Source organism: Ranitomeya variabilis, chromosome 4 (assembly GCF_051348905.1).
Source record: "Ranitomeya variabilis isolate aRanVar5 chromosome 4, aRanVar5.hap1, whole genome shotgun sequence".
In the NCBI taxonomy this organism is placed as follows: Eukaryota; Metazoa; Chordata; class Amphibia; order Anura; family Dendrobatidae; genus Ranitomeya; species Ranitomeya variabilis.
Genome location: NC_135235.1, coordinates 313,747,534 through 313,772,913, shown reverse-complemented (window position 1 = coordinate 313,772,913; position 25,380 = coordinate 313,747,534). Strand labels below are relative to the sequence as shown.

Genomic DNA, 25,380 nt, shown 5'->3' with positions numbered 1-25,380 from the left:
TCCGTGACGTCACGGCTTCTGATTGGTCGCGTGCCGCCCATGTGACGGCGACGCGACCAATCACAACAAGCTGTGACGTAATTTCAGGTCCTGAATGCCTAATTCTAGGCATTCAGGATTTGAAAATTATGTCACGGCTTGTGATTGGTCGCGTGCCGCCCATGTGACGGCGACGCGACCAATCACAACAAGCCGTGACGTAATTTCAGGTCCTGAATGCCTAATTCTAGGCATTCAGGATTTGAAAATTACGTCACGGCTTGCTGTGATTGGTCGCGTCGCGGCCACATGGGCGGCACGCGACCAATCAGAAGCCGTGACGTCACGGAAGGCAGTAAACGCGCGCATTTTAAGCAAAGAAGGCTCCCGGTTCCCTCGGTAAGGTGCAGGCTGCGTCGGAGAGGTGAGTATAGCAATATTTTTTATTTTAATTCTTTATTTTACACATTGATATTAATCCCGATACCGATTCCCGATATCACAAAAGTATCGGATCTCGGTATCAGAATTCCGATACCCGCAAGTATCGGCCGATACCCGATACTTGCGGTATTGGAATGCTCAACACTACTGATGTCACATCAACATTGCTGCATCCAGTGTCAGACTGAAGAACATTGGGCCCACCAGAGGATTTGGTTCTGAGGCCCCACCTTTCTCCCCCACTCAACAGACCCACTATGGTTTGCACTATGAACTCTCCTGAAGAAGAAGCCAGGGCCCACCGGAGGATTCTCCGGTTCTCTGGGGGGCCAGTCCAACCCTGGCTGCAGCCAATCAATGAGCTCAGTGGCTCATGCTGTCTACATCTCATCTTGTTCTGGATCACTGTGTTGAGAAACACGTGATGGTGTCTCCGCGGTGTTGGATGTTTTGATCTCCCCGAGGTCATTCACCCTTATGTTTACATCTCATCTTATGGCATAAAGTTTTCTGAAAGGAGACAATCCCTTTACACTTTTGCACATGGTATGTCAACTAGCATTGAACCAAATTCTTAGAATGGGACATGAATGATATCTGTAAGTAGCAGTTCGCCCTCCGCTGGTCATTATTGAAGTTGCAGGTATACTAATGCAAAAATGTCACACTGCAGCAACAATATATGTAACAGGGACCCATAAGGAAGGGCATAGCTATAGATATGGAGATGAAGCAGTCACAACCCGCTTGGCCATGTTAGAAGCCTATGAGTGTTACAGATGATAAAATCAATGTTTTATCAGCGGGATATTATCAAAACTACTTCAAGTAGCCCAGTAAGTGACACATCACTGAATGTGGGGTTTCTGTCTCTACATTATGCTGTGCTCAGCTCAGATTAGGTGGGAAAAGCCTGATGATGGCAGATTCCCTTTAACACATACTTATTACAATTATAAGCAGCAGCATAAATGATTAGACCTCATCCAGGACTAGTGGAAATGAGAGTTTTTTTTCTACACAGACCGAGTGCCGCATTTATTCGTCTCTTCTGGGGGTTTTTTGGATCAAGTTCTCCGAGAGGACTCAATGGATCCAAAGATTACCAAGGAACAGTATTCCAGCCTTTTATTATTTGTTAAAAATGGAAATCATACAGATGTCATTGACAGATATTAAAGAAAACATCCACCATTACAAAACACAAGCAATGTCTCATATAGCCATCTGGGTAGCTAGGATACTAGATAAACCCAATTTATATGTCAGGTCAGATATAGCAGAAAAAAAAAGCGGGGTTTACAATATAACTTTTAATAAATTCGGGGTATTGTGTCTTAGTGGAATATATTTCCAACCTCTGAAGATAGAAAGATGGGTCAGTGAAAAAGTGGACCAAAAGTGCGATCAATAGATTCCACAGTACGGTCACCACTATCCTCTCCAAATGTAGCCTCAAAGGGCCGTAAACTGAGTGTGGAATATATATTCCACAAAGATACAATACCCCTACTTGTTACCCTTATGGGGGCTGAGGTGAGGCGATCCTTTCGTGCACCCTGTGAGGTGAGCCAATATTTTTATGCACCATCTAACTAGCAATTTCTGATGCTTCTTTTTAACTATAGCACTTGGCACTTTATAACGAAGCGATATTTTAAACCCCCTTCTATTCTGCTATGTCTGTTCTCATATAGTCATGTGAACTATAGCAACAGAGATCAGATCGCCCCCTGGTGGCCACAACAGACAATTGCAAAGTCTGAATTTGACGCAGACAGAGTGGTCTGTGCAAAATAAAATAAGAATCGGAGTCTTTGTAATTATAATAGAAAAAATTCCGCACTGCACAAACCACACAAATGTGTACAGGCATTCTGATAATGTAATGTGTAGTTATAGACACACCAAGAGCAAAGACAAGGCAACATCTCAAAGTGTTATTGAAAGAAGACCAGGCTAGACAGACCATGGCACAAGTACTGCACAAAGGTGGGCTGTAGACAGTGGAAAGGCAGCGGAAAAGGAGTAGCCTGGCCATGTATGCCATTTAACGGAAATAAATGAGTAACATAAAATAAATAAAATGTCTTACAAGCGATGTGCCACCCACTTGGAACTGCTAAACTTGTTAATCTGTTCAACACAGAACATGCAATTAACAGGTCATGTACTTGTAACCAAATTTTTTGATAAGCAGAATCACAAAAAAAGTCAATTAATACATACTTATTGCAATTTCCACCTTTAATGTAATCTATAATTTGCACAAATCTATTAAAAAATAAGCCGAAATTTCTTTGGTTGGAAAAAGAAAAAAAAAAACAACTAAAACAATGTGGTTGCATAAATATGTACTAATACTTCACAGAAGTATCATTTTAATGTATGACAGCATTCTGTCTTTTTGGGTAGGCATTAGTGATGAGCGAATATACTCGTTACTTGAGATTTCTCGACCATGCTCGGGGGTCCTCCGAGTATTTTTTAGTGCTCGGAGATTTCGTTTTTCTTGCCGCAGCTGAATGATTTACATCTGATATCCAGCATACTTACTTATGCTGGCTAACAGATGTAAATCATTCAGCTGCGGCAAGAATCTCCGAGCACTAAAAAATACTCGGAGGACCCCCGAGCGTGCTCGAGAAATCTCAAGTAACGAATATATTTGCTCATCACTAGTAGGAATCTATCAAAATGGCACATCTAGAATTGGTAATCTTTGCCCACTCTTCCTTGTAGAATTGCTCCAAATCCTTCAGATTGCAAGGGTCACCCACAGATTTTACATTAAATTCAGATTTGGGTTCCGTCTAGGTAATTCCAAAACTTTGACTACCTTCTGGTGCAACGATTCTTCTTCATTTGAATGTATACTTAGTGTTGTTGTCATGCTGAAAGATAAATTCCATTTCATATTAAGCTTAACAGAGGCCCAAAAGTTTTGTTGCAAAATTGACTGATAGTTGGAACTGTTCATAGTTCCCCTTCACTTTGACTAGAACCCCAGTTTCAGGTGCTGAACAACAGTCCCAAGGTATAATGCTGACTCCATCATTCTTTACTATGTGTATGGTGTTCTTATGGAGATGCAGTAGTGGATTTGTGCCAAACATGCCTTTTGGAACTATGGTTAAAATGTTCAACCTTGGTCTTATCAGACCATAACATGTTTTCATCACTTGCTGATAGGGGTCAAGTTCTTGTCTCTGCACAGGAGGAATCTCAAGCCATCTCCTCGGCGGTCTCCCATTCCTCTCCAGCCAAAGTGGAGCCTGCTCAGCAGAGACGTCGGTCCCAGCATCTGGCTCAGCCTGATACTGTGCAGATAGTTTCTGCTGCTTTCCCAGGCTCAGCCATTGTAGCCAGTACTGGTCAGTGGCAAGCAGACGTCTCTGGGACTAAGTCCTGCTTTTTCCCTTCTGAGCATGCCCAGGGTAAGACCTCTCATTGGAGGTCAGGGGTCACATGCTCAGGTACTGCTGCAGCTCCCATTGGTCCTCTAGGAAGGTCCTGAAGCTGCTGCAGCTGTAAAAGGTTTGCATGGCCGCACGGCCATGTGTTAGTATCACTTCATGTTATGAGCTTGCTAATTGTGGTTGCGCCTGTATGATTGTATTCAGGGACCCGGCTGAAATAAGCCCCTAGAATACTGGCACCTCCGGTGTGGAGTTTGTATGATTGTATTCAGGGACCCGGCTGAAATAAGCCCCTAGAATACCGGCACCTCCAGTGAGGAGTTTTTGTGTGCTTCTCTGTGTGTGTGTGACCACTGACTGCCATCAGCTCAGCTGTTAGCTGTGTTCCCCTGTAACGCTAACAGGGCACAGCGTGTTCTTTTCTGTGTGACTCAGTGAAGTAACTGAGTTCGCTTATACCGCCATATAGTGCCGTCATTTTCTAGCAGCAGGTTGTCTCCTGCACGGTGGACCCCAGGCTGCGAACTCACCAATTATAACATCCATATTAACTCGGTGCGTTCCGCCAGTCCTCACACTTCCTTTTGGCCGACATGATGTAGATTTTGGTAAAACACAGCCAGGTTTGGATATTTTTCTTTTCTAAGGAAAAGCTTCCATCTTGTCACTCTGAGGCAGTGAGGGGAATCATCAAGAGTCATTACTTGTCCCCCAGGATGTGCATAGAAACATGCTGAACCCACTGGAGAGCATTGTAATTACAGCCACAGCTGTGATAACAATGCAATATAAAAGTGAGTATGGACTTTTTTCAAGCTATTTGACCAAGTCAGATTTAGGAAAGCCTTACATGAGCTGTTACTTTTGGAGAGATATGTAGGAAGGTAGTGGGAAGGAAATCTCCCTCCAGTCTGGGTTTTGGAAATGGCTCATGTTCACGATTACCATTTAAACTTTCAGGAAAGGGTTGGGTATGTCAGTGCTGGTTTTACAAGCATCAGAGCAGGAGGCTTTGTGCATTTCTCTCTGTGTGAGACTGAATCCAGACCAGAGCCAGAGATTTTAAAGCAAAACCATTATTGCACCCACATGGTATATGGTGGTGCAGTCACCCATGGCAATGGACTGATACAGTCTCATATGGCTGTTCCGGCTGCAAATGATGATAATGTGTGGATTTATTTTGGTTACTTGGCAAATGAAGACATTTATGTTGAACTTTCTTGGGTCACTGCCTCACTACCGCACAGACACGAAAGTCACTGTTTTACGAGTGGTGGAGAATGCGGACAGTGTGAATTGACACATACCCAGAAGAAAACTGCATGTGTGTGATTAAGCCAGCTAAACTACAACTCAGACCCGCAGACAAGATAGAGAAACTCCTTAAGCATTTGGCCATCTCCCTTACGCAGCAGTTTCATCAGCAGCCGCAACAGCAGCAACAATAGCAGCAGCAGCAAACAATCTGATTCTACAACAGATTGCAGCCCTACAAGAGACGTCTCCAACCTCACCACCGGTCCGCCATGAGGCCCGGGACAAAGTGAGGTCTGCCTTGAGGAAGAGAAGACAGGAGGACAACCTGGAAGCCTTTCTCACAGTGTTCGAAAGAACAGAAGAGTGAGAGAGTTTGCCAATCTCCCAGTTGGCTGAAGTGGTGGCCTCTCTAATTGGAGCTTCCATAGAGCCTATTTTGAAATCACCCGGGAGGATGCCCAGGACTATTGAAAACTCGAAAGTGAGATACTTGCCTGGATGGTGGTTAATACTTATGCACAACCACACAGAGTAAGCCAATGGTCCTTAGTGGAGGCCCAATCCACTAGGTCTCAAACATATGACTTGTTGCATTTAGTAAAAAAAATGGCTCCATCCTGAGAGCTTAAGCCCAGTAAGCCCAGCCCATATGGTAGAGAGAGTTATAGTCAACAGGTAGGTGCGAACTCTGCCGGGGTGGGGCAAATGGAACGGGGCAAGCCTGATCTACAAATCTATTAGGGTGTGTGAAACATTTGAGTGCAGTCCCATTATCATGGACAAAGACAATGGAGAAGATGGAGAAATTAAGTCCTCCATCTTCTCGGCCCCTGTGATGTGATACGATTCTCTCATGCCAGAGAATCGGATCACACTAAGGTGACACTTGGCTCAAACTGACAGCATTTGAGATGAGTGACATTAGCATAATCAACCTGATAATCTTTCATGAGAGCATCGATGGCCATGTGAGAGTACGCTAAGGCAAGACATACATTTTAGACCTCACTCAGATGACCATTTAACACATGCCCATTATAAACTACTAGATGGTGGCCCAATTCTAATGCATCGGGTATTCTAGAATATTCTGACTGACAGGACGTGTTCAGTGAACGTGAGTGAACTATGTTGCACTGTGACTGACATAACTTGTTCAGCAAACGTGACTGAACTACGTGGCACTGTGACTGACAGAACTTGTTCAGTAAATGTGAGTGAACTACGTCACATTGTGACTGATAGAACTTGTTCAGTAAACGTGACTGGACTACGTAGCACTGTGACTGATAGAACTTGTTCAGTAAACGTGACTGAACTATGTGGCACTGTGACTGACAGAACTTGTTCAGTAAACGTGAGTGAACTATGTCACACTATGACTGACAGAACTTGTTCAGTAAACGTAACTGAACTACGTGGCACTGTGACTGACAGAACTTGTTCAGTAAACGTGAGTGAACTACATCACACTGTGACTGACAGAACTTGTTCAGTAAACGTGACTGAATGTGACTGACAGAACTTGTTCAGTAAACGTAACTGAACTATGGCGCACTGTGACTGACAGAACTTGTTCAGTAAACGTGACTGAACTACGTGGAACTGTGACTGACAGAACTTGTTCAGCAAACGTGACTGAACTATGTGGCACTGTGACTGACAAAACGTGTTCAGTGAACGTGAGTGAACTATGTCGCACTGTGACTGACAGAACTTGTTCAGTAAACGTGACTGTACTAACTGGCACTGTGATTGACAGAACTTGCTCAGTAAACATGAGTGAACTACATCACACTGTGACTGACAGAACTTATTCCGTAAACATGACTGAACTACGTGGCACTGTGACTGACAGAACTTGTTCAGTAAACGTGACTGAACTACGGCCGGACTGCACCTGTCACTGATTGGTCGCGGGCGGCTGGCGCGACCAATCAGCGACGCGAGATTTCCATTACAGACAAACAGACAGAATTAGATGATTGTATAGTAGCTGGAGCTGTGCACAGTATGTATGTCTGTTTTTTATGCACCATGTTTCTGCAAGAAAAATCACATCTGTTTTTTCATGGAGTCACAGGTTAAAATCACTGATTCAGATGTAAGGGTAATTGAAAATCAAGGATAGCACATGGATACCATCCATGTAAAATCTTTGTGCTATCTAATTTTACCATTGTCCAATCAAAATGGTGCCAAAAAAATTCAGCGTTTCCTGAAGAGGTTTCTATTTGAAAAACTCATCAATTATGAATGCCCCCAAAAAAATGAGACTGAAAAAAAAAATGAAAAGAAAAAGAAATACAAAACTTTGTGTGAACATGGCCTGAATGTTCTACTTCTTTCAGACTGCAATGGCCTTTGCAGTGCTGATTTCTAGGATGATGTGGGAAATATGTACTGTATATGAATAAATAACTAAAAATAATAGGAAAAAAACACACTGTTGGATATAAGTTGACAGAGCAAGGGCATAACAACCAGACCCATGCAAGAGGGGAGTCCACCAACGTCAGCACCTATTTCAGCTGGATGTACGTCCGAGGAAGCACATCCAGCTGAAGTGTATTGCACTACAGAGACCCGCAGGGTCCCTGCACTGTAATAAACACCTCCAGCCAACTACAGGCCAGCAGCAGACATTGACATGCCTGTCATGATTGGCTCTTGGCAGTGGCATCACGTGCCCCCCATGCGTGGCACACTGGAATCAGCTGCAGGCTGCAGAAAAGGATGCTGCTTGTCATGGGAGAGGAGAAAAGTGAGAAGAATCATTTTTCTTTAATCTGTTGGAAAAGAGCAGAATAGACATCATGCATGGAAGGAGCCAGAATAAGGGTCATTATACCAGGTTGGGGCTTAAAATGGGGCTCAATATGGGGTTCACTACACCAGGAAGGAACCCAGGATGGTGGTTATTATACCAATATGGGGGTTAATTACGCCAGGAAAGAGCCAAGGATGGAGACACAGGATGTTGGTTATTTTGCCCGGATGGGGGTCAATATACTAGGAAGGGACCCATGATGGGGGCATAATATCAGGAAGAGGCCTAGTACAGGTGACATTATAACAGAAAGAGGAACAAGATGAGGACATTATGCCAGGAAAGGGTCTAGGATGAGGGACATTATTACAGGAAGGTGTCTGGATGGGGACAGTATTAAATGGAGGGCGAACACGTATGCTTTTAATGGATCTACAGCAATACAAAGGTTCATACATCTGACCAACATGGAAGTGGGGGTCCAGGTCCAAATTGTACATCGGGGCTCATGGGACTCTAGTACCGCCACCGGAAAAGAGCATGGCACAGGGATACCCTCCTTTGTGATTTTTGTGTCCCTGCGCCATGTTTGCCCCCCTCAGACTCTGCTCCACGGGCGGACATACCATTGTGAGCCAAGAGGTTAAGGGGCCCACTTTAACCCCCAAAGTAGCAATTGGCCTCTCTCACAGACAGATTATTGGACTTCAAAAGTCTGTATACAGTTTTTGATCAGGGGCCCTCTTCTGCCTATATCCGCCACAACTCTGTGCTATAGTCGAGTATCCCACATATAACAGTACTAAGAGAATTCAGCAATAACATGGCAGAGGGTGAGGCATCTCCCTGCACTTGGGTCATGTACTCTGTGTATAGCTGGTAAGATCTCAGAAATTTCACATCACAATATCACAATTCATTAAAACCAACATTCTGCAGCTCAGAAAATTTGAGATTCCGGCCCTTATTTGTAACCTTAATTTGTATGATAATTGGAAGGTTGAAAGAACAGAAGATCTGGGATAAAGAGATTCTTCTAGTTTAAATGTTATAATATGAAATTTTATGCAAGTATTTTATTTTAACTATTTTATATTTTCTATCTTTCCGAAAACATTTCCTCTTCTTTTCTAAGACAAAGGAATAACTCCTGAAATTGGATGATAGGATAATAAATCCTCTTAATTTCAGACTAAATGAATGGTTTAATAATAACAATGCCTTCAGTGGAATAATGTAATAGAACCATGCTGACACCTGCTGGTAAAAAGCTAGGCGTGCATACATACATATCAGGGTTGGGAGGAATAACTCTTGGCCAAATCTAAAATAAACGATTTGCTTTTCTTTCAAGAAAATTTAGTTTTTAAAAAATCAAAAACAAAAACTACCTCTTTTTAAAAAGGATTTTATGCTAAATATATATATTTTTTCCATTTATGTCAATGTATTTTTTTTTCAATTCCAATGCATTACCTGATTTCCATCGTAAATGAAACCTTTTTTGAACTGTAGCAACGCCAATCTGGCCAGGACTGGAGATCTTTGAGAACTGCTGTTCAAGGCCAATGAAAGCATCTTATGAGCTTCTTCAATGCGGTCCATTTGGTAGAGAGCATCTGTGCACAGTATCCGACACACGTCATCAGTGGGATCCAACATCATTAGAAGACTGGCTAGCTGGTGCACGCCCGAGACATCACTGGGGAGAGATCGTCAAAAAGAATATGAGAATGAATAGTAGCAGCTATTCATGCTGCCCGTACCATGGGTAGCATGAACCAGTGCCTGGCTGCATTGCAGATATATCATAAATAATAAATAAATATAGTTTTCTCTGAAATTCTCTCCTGTTTCAGATAAAAAATGTAGTGTGAAGATCTGATTGGGGACAATAGAAAGAGATGAGGCTTTTCCCAGCACCCCTGTAGGTGTTTGACAGGTCTCCTGATATATGGAAGATCACCTGGAGTGGTACCGAGAGAAACCAACTGAATGCAGCACTGGACTAGTCTCTTCTCTTGCTATGGTTAGTCACTGAATACTCAAAATACATTTTCTCTAAAACATCAGAGCATTTCAGAAAAAAATGTACGTGGTTGCAGTTGTGCCATCAAGCTCTGATCCATGCTGAATGTGGTTTTGGCAGCATAAATCATCTGACCAACTCTCGTTAAGGTGATATGTGATAGCAAACCAAAATGTTGTTATACCATAGTCTGCTGTTTTCTGTTATCAACTATGTAAGGGTTGGAAAAAGCCTTAAGGTACCTTCACACTAAGCGACTTTACAACGATAACGATAGCGATCCGTGACGTTGCAGCGTCCTGGATAGCGATATCGTTGTGTTTGACACGCAGCAGCGATCTGGATCCTGCTGTGATATCGCTGGTCATTGCTGAAAGTTCAGAACTTTATTTGGTCGTCAGATCGGCGTGTATCATCGTGTTTGACAGCAAAAGCAACGATGCCAGCAATGTTTTACAATGGTAACCAGGGTAAATATCGGGTTACTAAGCGCAGGGCCGCGCTTAGTAACCCGATATTTACCCTGGTTACCATTGTAAAAGTAAAAAAAAAAACACTACATACTCACCTTCTGCTGTCTGTCACGTCCCCCGGCGTCCGCGCTGCTGCTCAGAGCTTACTGCACTGAGTGTGTCAGTGCCGGCCGGAAAGCAAAGCACAGCGGTGACGTCACCGCTCTGCTGTTAGGGCCGGCGCTCACACAGTGCAGGGAAGCGGACGCCGGGGGATGCGAATGTAAGTATGTAGTGTTTGTTTTTTTACATTTACACTGGTAACCAGGGTAAACATCGGGTTACTAAGAGCGGCCCTGCGCTTAGCAACCCGATGTTTACCCTGGTTACCCGGGGACTTCGGCATCGTTGGTCGCTGGAGAGCGGTCTGTGTGACAGCTCTCCAGCGACCACACAGCGACGCTGCAGCGATCGGCATCGTTGTCGATATCGCTGCAGCGTCGCTTAGTGTGAAGGTACCTTTACTCTAATATTTTTTAATAAGATGACTGATAATGACATTTAATATGCAAATTGCCTCTTCAAAGAGGATGAGGTCTTGAACTCTATAGCGACACCTGTTGGAAGCAGCAATCCTACAAGTCACTATTGACCCTTTAATGAGCCTTGAAATGTGACTTAGGACAAAAGCCAAATCAGAACCTCAAGGGTCACTAATTGCCACAATTCACTTGAATGCTGCAATACCAGACACAGCCTTAAGAAAAGAGAAGCACTGTTTTTGAAAAACAAAAAACAAATACTGACTCATACAACTCCATTCAATGGCATGAAATTGAATTGATCCCATTGATTGCCATGTCAATCATCATCACATCAGTGGGTCAAGCCACTTATCTGTTACAGTAGGAGCGCTGGAAATGAGACCAAAACAAGGATTTTAGTGTTGAACCACAACGCGTTTCAACGGTAGGTTATTAATGGAGAGCAGGAAGGGGTATTTAAACAAATAGCAACCAATAAAATTCACAGTCAGCAGGTCACATGATAAGAACAAGTCACATGATAAAATAGTAACACAATTGTGTTTTTACCATGTGACCTAACTATTTTATCATGTGACTTGTTCTTATCATATGACCTGCTGACTGTTAATTTCTATTGGTTGCTATTTGCTTAAATACCCCTTCCTGCTCTCCATTAATAAACTTCCACCTGATGAAGACGGTTTAACCGTTGAAACGCGTTGTGGTTCAACACTAAAATCCTTGTTTTGGTCTCATTTCCAGCGCTCCTAGGACCGTTATTACTATTCTTTACTGCATTTTGTATCCTCCTAGAAGGTTAACGGCTGGAGCCTCGGTGGACCCTTTGCTTTCAATTTTAACTGTGACCCTCACAGCATTCCCCAGTGACCGCTTTATTTTCCCTTGAATTTCACTTATCTCTGTTAGACATAACTAGTTTGTGGCTACACATTGAATGATTATATACATAGGGGTAACTTGAAGCTTTGTGACCCCAGTGCAAAATGCAAAACAGGGCCCCAATCTTCCATGTGCCATTTATAATGCTGGGGTCTTCTTATGTGGCAAAGAAGGCATTGACCTCATCTTTAGGAACCACAAACTGGATGCTGCTGCTACCCCTGCAACCCCTAAGGTTATCAACCGGATTGTACATAACAGTTAAGTATGTATACATAGCAATTACCATTCTTGTGAGGAGTTGTCATCCTGCTCAACTGTTTTATTTTTGTTCGTTAGTCCTTGTTCGTTAGTACTAGAAAAGGTTCTGTGCAGCATCTTCTCACCTTCTTCCTGTAGGACCTTGTAAAGAAGGCCTCTTTGGTTCCAGGGCACATAGGTCTTAATAGTCAGTAAAGTCTCGTCTAATTTTAGCTTGCAGGCGGTAACATAGTCAAGAGCTGTCAAAAAGCAGCTTCCACTTATCATCCGGATCAATCCTCTCCCACAAAGAGCCCTCACACAACTAGAAGGATGTGGCGAGTCGTCTTCTATAATCTTCTGAAAGTCCTTCAAGGCTTGTTGATGTTCATTGCTGTGGAAGTGACAAAAGCCTTGTAGAACATATAAGGTGTTTTGATAAGTCTTCTTCTCAGAGTTGATCAACTGGTTGCAAATGTCCAGACAGGTCCGGAAATCTCCAGAAAGGAGTTTGCAGTCGGCTAGACGTACGTTCATTTCCCGTCTACTTTCAGTAGAGCATTGAATTAAAAACTCAAGAGCCTGAATTATTGGTAAGAGAAGTTCTGTACCAGCATCTGATCTGAGCTCTGGCCGAGCACGTATGGCTTCTCTGAAGTCTCCAAAATCCATTTCAATGCAAGTCTTGGACCGTTCCATCACTCTAATGATGTCTGGACAGGAGAAGATCTCCATGAACCGTCTTCTGGCGTGACTAGGGCTGATTCTGAAAGCTTCTGCTAAGTCCTGCACCATTTCTTTAGTACGGCAACCTAAAGAGTAGTATGCCGCCGCTCGATCAACCAACAACAAATAAATCTTTTCCTCCTTAAGTTTAGTCTCCAACGATAAGGCCTCAATGGCCCTGGAATATACAGCTATACATTCTTCAAACTTACATTCCTCAAATAAATAAGCAGCTTGGGTTTTACATATCTGGAGGTCATCAGGAGACAAGGCAGCTAAAAAACCATAACAGTCATGAAGCAAGGCTTTCATGTTGTCCTCTGTATTATTGTTCTCGTAAGAGGAGATGTATCTCTGGAAGGCATTGATTATTTGGGGCAGGTGGTCTCTTTGCTTAGTGCATATGTATTGCTTAGCTTTCTCATTGTACTTTGCAAAGACTTGTACATAGTCCACCACTCCATTTCTTGAATGAGTCTGAGACAAGATCCATGCAAGTCCTCTGGTCAACAGAAGTTCTAGAGACTGATGTGGATATGTATTCAGTAAAGAGTTACATCTCATTACCACATCCTCATAGCGTCCACTTTTAATGAAAGTACCCATTTTGAATAAGGTAGCAGCAAAATTATTTGGATAGAGCATGGAAAGAAAGACTGCTGCTATTCCTGGGTTCAGAGAGACAATGGCCATACCGTCACATTTTATTTTTGGTATTTCACTTTCTCCTAGACACCAATTCTCCAAAGTTGTAATTACAGAATGATACTGTCCATCATCCAGAGACTTTACTCTTTGTAGAGCAATGGGTGCATTACAGCTAAACGCTGCCACATAGAATGCTGAGGCTAAGAAGTGTTCATCATTAAGAAGATGCTGGTAGGCTTCACGGCACAATCGACTTGGGACATCTTGGCCAGACATCTTTTTTCCTTGATGGTTACACAGGTGTTTTGAAATGGGTTTTCAACGTCTTCATCTTCTGCTACGGTATCTAATTCCAAAAAGAAGAAAAAAAAGTAATTTTCTTTTCATCATATCAAAAAATGCACCACCATTACATGTGAACACAGTCTTAGACCTCATTCAGACTACATACGAGAAAAACAGACTGATTACTTTGATCAGACTGTAGTTTGCATGTCATCCTTTTTTCTCATTCACAAAGGGAAAAAAAATGCTTCACCTTATACTATTTGGCAGTCCGTGAAAAATCAGACTGCAGTCGGATGGCAACCGAATGCTGTTCTATTTTTTTCATAGAACCAAAGACAAATATTGCTAATTTTGATCCTCGGATCAAAATCTGTTGTGTTTCTATAATTTTTCGTGGACCAGTTGATCCGCGAAAAATAATGGACATGTGAATGCTATCGATGAAAATCAAAATAGCAGTCGTCGGTGAAAATTGGACATGTGAATGAGGTTTTAAGTTTCGGTTTAGATGACTGTTGTACAAAATCCGGGCCTCTTCAGGCGGTTGTTGTAAAAAAGTCTGCAAATTGTGGCTGTGACTACTAGTCAACTTTAAGGGCGGATCCAAGAGCCTACTGCTACATTTTGGACCATATGCTGTACATAGGTTAATGGTGAGTATTATGGCTTTGTGAGGTCTGTTGATCACAGGAATACTATGCTGACTGTAGAATATACCTAAGCACCAATAGAGAACCATGAAGACTCAGGATCATAGAGTAAATATTAAAATCGCAATCTTTATTACAAACCATCTAAAAATACATATGAATCAAACAACATAATCGTGAGGCATTACAATGAACAAATACAAGGTCAACGACAGAAACAGAAGCTCCAGACAAGTAAGACCCCTATAACCAATCATAAATCAAGTGGCAGATACTCATGACCTAAAAGTGACCGTGATGTATTCTCAACTTATTAGTACTGCCACATGTATAGTACCCCTAGTTAATATGTGACACCGCTACACCAGGTGCGCCCAGCCTGTATGACCCCTGACCCCCTAGTTCAACATGACTACAGGTAACTACTGCTCTTAAACGATATATATTTATTTATTTTTTATCTAGCGGTGGACCAATAGGTTCTTTATAATATGTTGGAGTGTAGCGGTGTCACATATTAACTAGGGTGTTTGTAATAAAGATTGCGATTTTAATATTTACTCTATGATCCTGAGTCTTCATGGTTCTCTATTGGTGCTTAGTACTCATTAGTGAAGGGATCCCATTATTTGATATGAGGGTGTTGTGTGCTGCTCTGTAGAATATACCTGTCTGAACGAGGCCAGATTTTCCCAGACATCAGCATAAACTTTGATAGTGTTAAAACTGAAATGCTTCAGCGCTGCTCGCAGTCCTTCAATTCTATCCTCTTTGATCATAAACTCTGATTAAAGTTCTTTTAAGGCATCCTTCACTATCAGTCACTACCTTTTTAGTAGGAGCTCAAAGATGCCAACCACACTTTCAGTCTTCAGTCAGATGTAAGGCAGACACATTGTAATATCTGCATTACAGCTGGAAGACCTGTATATTAGGTCATATCAAACATCATGCCAATGAATGGGAATCTAATTCATGATGCTCGGACCATGGGGAGCATGAATCAGACACTGGCAGCTGTGTATCACTGTGACAATTTAGAAAAAAAGCACATTTTATAATGTTGATCCAGCGACTGTGTCCTGGATGACTAATCCAAGGCCGATTCCCAGTGGCTTCTCCCCACCTCCACTCTCTTTGATCTTTCAGTCATATGGAATGGGGCAAGGAAAAGTTGATGGAGACTGGCTTCAAACTAGTATAATCCGTGGCCGTTTTTCTCTGAAATGCCACAGCAATAAACAGCCGCAACACAGGAGACAGTGTCTGATTCATGCTGCCTATGGTACGGGCAGCATGAATCAGGTGATAGATTCCCTTTAGAGCATGGGTGTCAAACTCGTTTTCACTGAGGGTCACATCAGCACTATGGTTGACTAAGGGCCCCTTGTAATTATAAGGGCTCATGCAGATGTCCGTGCAACATAGTTCAAGCATGGACTGCAATGCACAGTCTGACCAGGGGCTATAAGACAACTGTCTCTAGGTAGAAGGGCTATAAGAAAGCTGTTCCAGGGTAATAGGGCTATAAGGCAGTTGTTTCAGGGTAGTAGAGCTATAAGAGATGTTCCCGGATAATAGGGCTAAGAAAGCTGTTCCCGGATAGTAGGGCAAAGAGAGCTGTTCTTGGGTAACAGGGCTAAGAGAGCTGTTCCTGAGTAGTAGGACTATGAGAGCTGTTCCTGGGTAGTAGGCATAAGAGAGTTGTTCCTAGGTAGTAGGAATAAAAGAGCTGTCCCTGGGTAGAAGAGCTAAGAGAGCTGTCCCTGGGTAGAAGAGCTAAGAGAGCTGTCCCTGGGTAGAAGAGCTAAGAGAGCTGTCTCTAGGTAATAGGGCTAAGAGAGCTTTTCTTTGATAGTATTGTGGCGCCCCCGAAGGTCCAGTCACCACCGAGGTACTGCATCTCAACCAGAGGTTGGTACCCCAACTCTCTGGTAAGGAGGGGACACTGCACAGAACCTTAACACTAGCATTCAACACCAGACCTCCTCAGGCCAGGGAGGGATCAGGTAGAAGGTGTGGGTGGAGAGTGAGGAGTTGTCAGGAGAGACAGGAGGGAGGAGTTGAGGATTCTGTGAGGAGAGCCAGAGCTGAGCAGATATTGGGAGTCTCCACCTCCTGTGACTGGAAGGAAAAAAAACAAAGGAAGCTCCCAGGAAGGAGAAGAAAGGGTCTCAGGGGCACGGGAAGTGCGGAAGCCACCCGTGGGGCCTGCATACTGGCTGAGCAGCATCAGGATGGAGGGACCAGGTCGCAGAAAGGGGAATCGGCCTCTGATCTAGTGGAAGGACTGCAAGACTTAACTAGAAACCCGGAGGCTGTGGCATCTGTAAGTGCTATAGCCACATCCACCCAGTACGGGCTAAAAAGGCAACAGTATAGACCCCAGGGGACTCAGAGGATGTCGCCCGACCAAGTTTGTGTTTGCTGGCTTAGGACATTGCAGGTGAGACGCTGGGCAGCAAGAGTGGAAACCAATTTAGAGAGACAGCCAGGAAAGGCTTATAAAAGGGGGTTCTGGGCAGGAACCCTGAGTTGCTGGAGAGTTTGCTGGGCCACTCTCCTGAAGGACACAGCATCTCGGCTGGGGCACCATACCACCTGAACTGTGAGTAAACTGCAAATATCTTATCTGGCTGTGTCCTTCCAGTTATTTCCTGTGACGCATGCCAACCACCACAAGTAACAGAACTTTACAACAACCCCTCTTTGGGCTGCCCTGGGGACTAAGCTCTACCTGTGGGGAGCTGTACCAACTCTGCTGCAATAACATCAACCCCAGTGGTTCCCTTTAAGCAGGGCTGGCCATCCCTGTCCAAGTATCACAGGTGGCGTCACGAACATTTCCCCTTTATCTCCCCTACAAACTTTATCATCAATATTTCCTCATTCTCTTTTTTTGCACACCCAGGGCCACGGACCGGGTCACTGCTGCTATGACCACCCCTTTAAGAACCGTCCAACCTGATTCTGAGTGCCCCACAGCCCTAGCGGGTGCTGCAAACTTGGCGTCACAAACAGGATGGACCGAACCAGCAAACTGGGTCCTGTGTGCCATGGACTTTATTGAATTGCTTAATGGCCGCCATTGGTGCACCACTTGGTGTGTAAGGAACGGGGAAGATGTGCTGTCATGGGCAGGGCCCGAGAAGCGCAAAAGCTGAACCCGCTCACTGTGAGGACTTGAATGTAAAAGGAACTTGTCTGTCAGGAGGATGGATCCGCCTCCTGGTATGGCTGGTGGGAAAGGAGAAGAATGACCGCCCACAGAAGAAGGAGAGAGAGAAGCACGCGGGAAAGCGTGCAGCAAGCATGGCTGAACGCTATGCGTTCACACGATGGTGGACAGCAGTGAAGAGCCACCAGAGCATACCGAAAGAGAAGAGGACTTCCCCGGTCAGCAGGATAAAACCCCGGACCAGCTGACAGTGGTGGATCCGGAACAACTCAGTGCTGAGAAGGAGGAGCTGACACAACTCCTGCGGTCACAGCTGGCAGCGGTGACCGCATGGAAGGGGGCGCTGTTGAAGGGGATGGCGGCACCTAAGAAACCCCTGGAGCCAGCGCCCCCGACCCCAGCGGAGCCGGAGTAGGAGGCCCACACCGAAGAAGCAGGTACGAGCATTGCTCCGGTGGTGGAGGAGTACCTGGTCAGATCTGTAAGGCCCCCACCGACCCTAGTGCCCAGCCAGATAGTAGTGGATGTGACCTGGGACTGGATGGCAGATTTGGGGAATGCTCTGATTGAGCCGCTAGTACCCAAACCCTTGTCCCTGGGGATATGCAGAAAAGGGGAGGCAATCCACTGACGGCTCCCAGAAACTGACTTAATGGGGTTCCCAGAGGTGGCCCAAGCAGGAGCTAACCACGTGGAGACTACTAGCAGGGATGAGTTTTGGCAGCAGCAGATACTGAAGCAGGAGGCAGAAAGGTGAGAGCACAGAGCCCAGTGGGAAGCCATGGAACAACGCAATATGCAGACTAAAGGTCAGACCCGCAAAGCCAGACTCGCTGAACGGGGTCCACTCAGGAAAGGTACTGTATTTTCCTTTAACCTGGATAAAGGATTTATCAGGGAACCTGGAGAAATTACAGGACTATTTGTGAACAGCAGGGATGTGGAGTCACATTTGTTAAAGGGATACCCATACCATACTGTCACTTGTACCCGGAAGACCAAGTGACATTTACTCGGTGCAAAGGAGAAAGGGGATGGTATGCCCTTAATGTAAAGTTATGCATTGGAGAGGATGTTGCTAAAGCAGGAGCAGCCATAACCATGAGGCACAACAGACTAAGAAAAGATAGCATGCATTCCACAGGGATCACCACACCAAAATAACAAGAAAATTGGTAATTGATGTCCGTTTTCTTAGTTTGTTGTGTCCATTATCTTTTAGCATGCAATAGGAGATCCCTAGTAGTGGTGCCCGCCAATATTGGCTGTTATACATAACCGTGAGGCAAACGCGAGCAACGCAGACCTCAGATACTGGACCAAAACCATTTCAGTCACCTGTTGTGACATCTGCAGAAAACTATTCCCAACCAGGAGGTTGCAGACTTGAGAATCTGCCCGGAGGAAGCAATAAATAAATAAGTGAATAAATGCGAATTAATAGTTTGTTACCTGGTTAAGAATGTCTAATATTGTTTATTAAAGTTAAAAAAACAACAGGGTCATGAACAGTGGATTACCTGAAAACTTTTATTGTAGATAGTTAGCACTTATAGTGCTCCCTATTGGTTTTACTACGCCCTGGCAGCGTGGGTAGAACCCTTGAAGTTTAAAAAGTACTCAGAACAAAAACCATTTGGAGTGGCCAAAGAAGGGTCTGAGTATTTATGCCTTGCAGCCACGCTGGTAGTTTGGAATGGGTCCCCCATATTGCTACAGTTGGTGAGAAGGACACCCTGATACGGGATCTCACAACCTGCTACACAGAGCTGTTTAAAATGTTACGTTTTGCACCTTTAATATGTTTGCATTTTTTGTATTTTTCCAATTACCGTATATACTCGAGTATAAGCCGACCTGAGTATAAGCCGAGACCCCTAATTTTGCCACAAAAAACTGGGAAAACTTAATGACTCTAGTTTAAGCCTATGGTGGGAAATGCAGCAGCTACCGGTAAATTTCAAAAATAAAACTAGATACCAATAAAAGTAAAATTAATTGAGACATCAGTAGGTTACGTGTTTTTGAATATCCATATTGAATCAGGAGCCCCATATAATGCTCCATACAGTTCATGATGGCTCCATAAGATGCTCCATAATAAAATATGCCCCATAAAATGCTTCATAAAGTTTATTATGGGCCCCATAAGATGCTTCATAGAAAATATGCCCCCATACAATGCTGCATAGGTTGATTATGGCCCCATAAGATGCTCCATAGATAATGTGCCCATATAATGCTGCATAGGTTGATTATGGCCCCATAAGATGCTCCATAGATAATGTGCCCCATACAATGCTGCATAGGTTGATTATGGACCCATAAGATGCTCCATAGAAACATTTGCCCCATAGCCGTCTGCTGCGATTAAAAAAAAAAATCATCACATACTCACCTCTTGTCCTGAGCAGGCCGCTGGCCGCCGAGTCCTCCGCAGTGATTGTTCAGGCAGAGGGCGGCGCACACTAATTGTGTCATCGCGCCCTCTGTCCTGAATGTCACAGGCAGAGAATGCAGAAGAAACAGCGGCGCCTAGCGGTGGAACACGGACAGGTGAATATCACGCAATACTCATCCTCCAGTACCCATTATACTCACCTGCTCCCACTGCGGTTCCTGGCAGCTTCTCACTGGCAGGTGATCTTTGGTGCCTTCAGCTTCTTCCTGTGTTCAGCGGTCACATCGTACTGCTCATTAAAGTAATGAATATGCGTTCATATTCATTACTTTAATGAGTGGTACCACGTGACCACTGAACACAAGAAAAAGCTGTGGGCGCCGTAGAAGCAGGAACGTGCAGAGACGTGCCGGGAGCAGGTAAGTATGATTTGACAGCAGCCACTCCTCCCCCCGTGGACCCCCTGGGACAATGACTCGAGTATAAGCCAAGAGGGGCACTTTCAACCCCCAAAAATGAGCTGAAAATCTCGGCTTATACTCGAGTATATATGGTATGTAACGTTTAAGAAAAGAACCTCCAATAAAGGGAAGATGAGTTATGTCACCTGTTGAAATTTTGTAAATTTTTTTGCATGTATTCACCTGTTTTTGCTTTGTTCCAGCCCAGGACATGTTGTGTTTAATGGGGGGGGGGTATGTTGCTCCCCTGAAGCTCCAGAGTCACCACAGAGGTACTGCATCTCAACCAGAGATACCCCAACTCTCTGGTAAGGAGGGGACACTGCACAGAACCCTAACACTGGCACTCAACACCAGACCTCCCCAGGAAAGGGAGGGATCAGGTAGAAGGTGTGGGTGGAGAGTGAGGAGTTGTCAGGGGAGACAGGAGGGAGGAGTTGAGGAGTCTGTGAGGAGAGACAGAGCTGAGCAGACGTTGGGAGTCTCCACCTCCTATGAGTGGAAGGAAAGAAAACAAAGGAAGCTCCCAGGAAGGAGAAGAAAGGGTCTCAGGGGCACGGGAAGTGCGGAAGCCACCCGTGGGGCCCGCATCCAGGCTGAGCAGCATGAGGTTGGAGGAACCAGGTCACAGAAAGGGGAACTGGTCCCTGATCTAGTGGAAGGACTGCAACACTTAACTAGAAACCCGGAGGCTGTGGCGTCTGTAAGAGCCACAGCCACATCCACCCAGAAAAGGCTAAAAAGGAAACCAGATAGAACCCAGGGGACTCAGAGGACATCTCCTGATCAGGTTTGTGGTTGCTGGATTAGGACATGTTGGGTGAGACACTGGTGGAATGGCCAGGAAAGGCTTATAAAAGGGGATTCTGGGCTGGAACCCTGAGTTACTGGAGAGTTTGCTGGGCCACTCTACTGAAGGACACAGCACCCGGCTGGGGCACCATACCACCTGAACTGTGAGTAAACTGCAAATACCTTATCTGGCTGTGTCCTTCCAATTATTTCCTGCGATGCCTGCCCAGCACTACCACCACCACTAACAGAACTTTACAACAACCCCTCTTTGGGCTGCCCTGGGGACTAAGCTCTACCTGTGGGGAGCTGTACCAACTCTGCTGCAATATCATCAATGCCAGTGGTCCCCTTTAAGCAGCGTCGGCTATCCCTTGCCAAGTACCACAGGTGGCATCATGAAAATTTCCTCTTTATCCCCCTTTACAAACTTTATTCCCATTTTCCATCTTTTATTATTTCATTTCACCACCTCTTTAATTAGATGCCCAGCGCCATGGACCGGGTCACTGCTGCTATGACCTTCCCCTTTAAGAACTGTGTCTGGCCTGGTACTGAGTATCCCACGACCCTATGGGGTGCTCCAGTATGGCTAAGAAAGCTGTCCCTGGGCAGTAGGGCTAAGAGAGCTGTCAATGGATAGAAGGGCTAATAGAGCTGTCCCTGGGTAGAAGGGCTAAGAGAGCTGTCCCTGGGTAGAAGGGCTAAGAGAGCTGTCCCTGGGTAGAAGGGCTAAGGGAGCTGTCCCTTAGTAGTAGGTCTAAGAGCACTTTCTCTGAATAGTAGGGCTAATAGAGTTCTCTCTGTGTAGTAGAGCTGTGCCATACCTCAGAGATCAAGATGGACTGCTTAAATGCTAAATATTGGCTGCATCTGCTCAGATTCAAAAATGGAACCACACAAATGTGCTGTCTAACTGTGTTCTTTGTGTTCACTTTTTGTGCTGCTGAGAAAGGAAAAGGTAGTGTTGTAGTCGTCATCTGATGAAGTAGATACAGATACGGAAGACGATGAAACATCAGAGGCACTGCCATAATAATAATAATCTTTATTCTTATATAGCGCTAACATATTCTGCAGCGCTTTACAGACATTATCATTGCTGTCCCTAATGGGGCTCACAATCTTAATTCCATATCAGTATGTCTTTGGAATGTGGGAGGAAACCCACGCAAACACGGGGGAACATACAAACTCTCTGCAGATGTTATCCTTGTGAAAACAAGAGAGAACCCAGGAGTATGAAAATAGAAAATACTTTATTGGTACATATACATCATAATTACTTAGTAGAAAAAGTGAAAAACATGATAAAACCAGGATGGAAATAAGTGGGTAGGAATCACCAGGTGTGCAGCACCCGTGGAGCCAGCATGCAAAGCACTACAGGCAAGAGACCACTACTCTAATGATACATAAGTATATAAGTCTAAGTGACATAAGTATAAGTGGTCTAAATTAATCTTACCGCTGCTGGATCCAAAGGTGGCGCACACCGGGATATGTCCTTGAGGCAAGGGGGACCTTGCCTCAAGGACATATCCCGGTGTGCGCCACCTTTGGATCCAGCAGCGGTAAGATTAATTTAGACCACTTATACTTATGTCACTTAGACTTATATACTTATGTATCATTAGAGTAGTGGTCTCTTGCCTGTAGTGCTTTGCATGCTGGCTCCACGGGTGCTGCACACCTGGTGATTCCTACCCACTTATTTCCATCCTGGTTTTATCATGTTTTTCACTTTTTCTACTAAGTAATTATGATGTATATGTACCAATAAAGTATTTTCTATTTTCATACTCCTGGGTTCTCTCTTGTTTTCATATGGCTTATATGGAGTTGGTTTCTTATGGTGAGGGGCTACTTGGCACTATTTAGTGCTTTGTCATTCCTCTCAGTATCAAGTATGTCGCCTGGTTTTGATATTAGATGTTATCCTTGGTGGGATTAGAACCCAGGACTCCAGTGCTGCAAGGCTGCTGTGCTAACCACTAAGCCACCGTGCTACCCATCGGCAAAACGAGCCAAAAGAGGAAAAGTCAATGTAGTACATGACAAACAGTCAAGGTATGAGAATGACTTATGATACTGTAGCATGAAGAGTAACTCTGATGGAAGACTATAACAATTTGCACAAAACATTTGAAGAACAGAATTTCTTCTGCTGGTAGTCAATGAGTATCGAGAACGAAATGAAGATAGAACAGAAACACTCATGGACTACAAATAATAAGTGACGCTATCACCCAAGTATTTAACTGTCAGGCAACAAAAGTAACTGTTTTTGTTGTGAAATAAACATGATTTGTAATTGCCGATCATAATGGTTAATTTTTACCAAACGATTACATAACTTGATTGATAGAGACCTTTAAAATTTAAAAGATTTTTACAATGTTTGCTGTTTAGTTTTTTACCCAAATGAATCATTTCAGAGGGTGCCTCATCAAAAAAACTGAAAATATAATGCATTAAGAACCGCCCTAGTGCACATGTTGAATATTTGGTCAGTATTTTACCTCAGTATTTGTAAGCCAAAACCAGGAGTGGAACAATTAGAGGAAAAGTATAATAGAAACATATGCCCCACTTCTGCATTTATCACCCACTCCTGGTTTTAGCTTACAAATACTGAGGTAAAATACTGACCAAATACTGCTAGTGTGAACATGTCCTAATTGTAACAATGCAGCACAAAATTATCTGGTAAGACTTCAGTGTCAGGCATTCATTTTGACTATTAACTAGGATCCCCTCCCCCTTGATCTGATGCTTTCCTTTATCTAGAATCCTCTATAATACCCCATTTCTCATTGTTACTCATTGTCCATTATCTGCTTTTATTATTGCAGTTTGTTCATTCTAATCGTGCTGAATCCTCATCTCGTTCTTAAACTAGCCCAAGTGGCCACAAAGTCACAAGTATTTATGTGTTTATACTGGGACAAAGCAGAACAAAGGGAAACAATAGGGAGCAGCGTGACACATTGTATCCCTCTATGGGAGTTTACTTACATGCAGATCCTGGACCATCAGGCCAGTGCTGGAGCTACTTGCAAAATCCTGGTGGCCTGAGTTGTGGGTCTGGCTGACATGTCTACCATAAGGGGAGGCTATAATGAGGGATCTTCTAGTAGATCTAGGTGATCCTGGAAGTTGGAGGCACAGCAGCTGCAGATCCCAGCGCCTCCCATGTGTCCTGTTACCTAAGTGACCATAAACACAAGTGCAAGCTGCTGTCTGCTCCACACCCACTGCTTCTAGTGTCTCACAAGGAGCTCTGCGGGGACAAGGCGACAGCTCATATCTCACGGCACAGGAAGCAAGAGCTTTTATTATTCTTTTTGTTTCCTTATGTTTATATATATATATTCATTTATTTCATTTTTTTTTTTTTTTACTGTTTGGATACAAAATGCATAAATTATACAGGTCTTCCAAAAACTGTTTCTTTTTTTTTTTCAGGTGCCAATGTTTTTTTTTTAATGGATTTGGGGTATTTTGAGGGAGCTGAATTAAAAGATCCCATTACTTTTGCTAAATTGGTTCTAGTTTTTGAGATGTTTCATCCATGAACGTAATGTATTCCCCCAATGTGACTTACTGTATGTGTTATAACAAATGCAATTTAGTTTGGTCTTCTGACTCTTAACAGTGTCTTATGTACTGAAATATCCCATGTAATTAGCTTATATTTCAATTTGTAGGCTTGCAGTACTATAAAAGAGACTTTTTGAAGCCAGAATTCTCCTGTAATTAACTATTGAAGATCTCAGAAACTAGAGCCAATCTGCCAAAACCGGTCATAATCAGCGTCATAAGCTTAATACCAAACCATTGAGACATCATCGGCACCAAAATCACCGTATACCAGTGTTATTGATAAATATCACTCTGTCGTTATAATATAATATACACCTTGTGTATGTTCTATACAAATATCAGCATTATGCATATTACTTATCATTACGTAGGTATCTGACAGTTTTTTATAAGATAGATGGCTCACTGCTTTAGGCTACGTTCACACGAGTTTTTGGTGAGTTTTTGATGTTGTAGATATTCTGCACCTATCAAATAAATTAGGTTCCTTGCGTTTTTGAGTACATTCTCTTACATGCGTCATCATATTGGCGGAACTCCTTCCCTATTCTGACCTGCATCTATGTCAAATATCTGTCAGAAGTTAAAGGAAACCTGACTACTTGCTTCT

The 25,380-nt window shown here is 43.7% G+C and overlaps 1 protein-coding gene across 2 annotated transcripts in view; it reads right to left on the bottom strand.

Moving 5' to 3' along the window:
- TTC34 (tetratricopeptide repeat domain 34) overlaps positions 1-24,917 on the bottom strand; it is a 210,248-nt gene extending 185,331 nt beyond the window's left edge. For both annotated transcript variants that reach the window (XM_077250435.1, XM_077250436.1), the window contains exons 1-3: positions 24,183-24,917; positions 12,067-13,740; positions 9,349-9,574 (exon numbers count right to left, since the gene is read on the bottom strand). In XM_077250435.1, the coding sequence (XP_077106550.1) occupies positions 9,349-9,574; positions 12,067-13,670 (1,830 nt within the window). In that variant the 5' untranslated portion in view covers positions 13,671-13,740; positions 24,183-24,917. The remainder of the gene's footprint in view (positions 1-9,348; positions 9,575-12,066; positions 13,741-24,182) is intronic.
- Between the last annotated feature and the right edge of the window lie 463 nt (positions 24,918-25,380).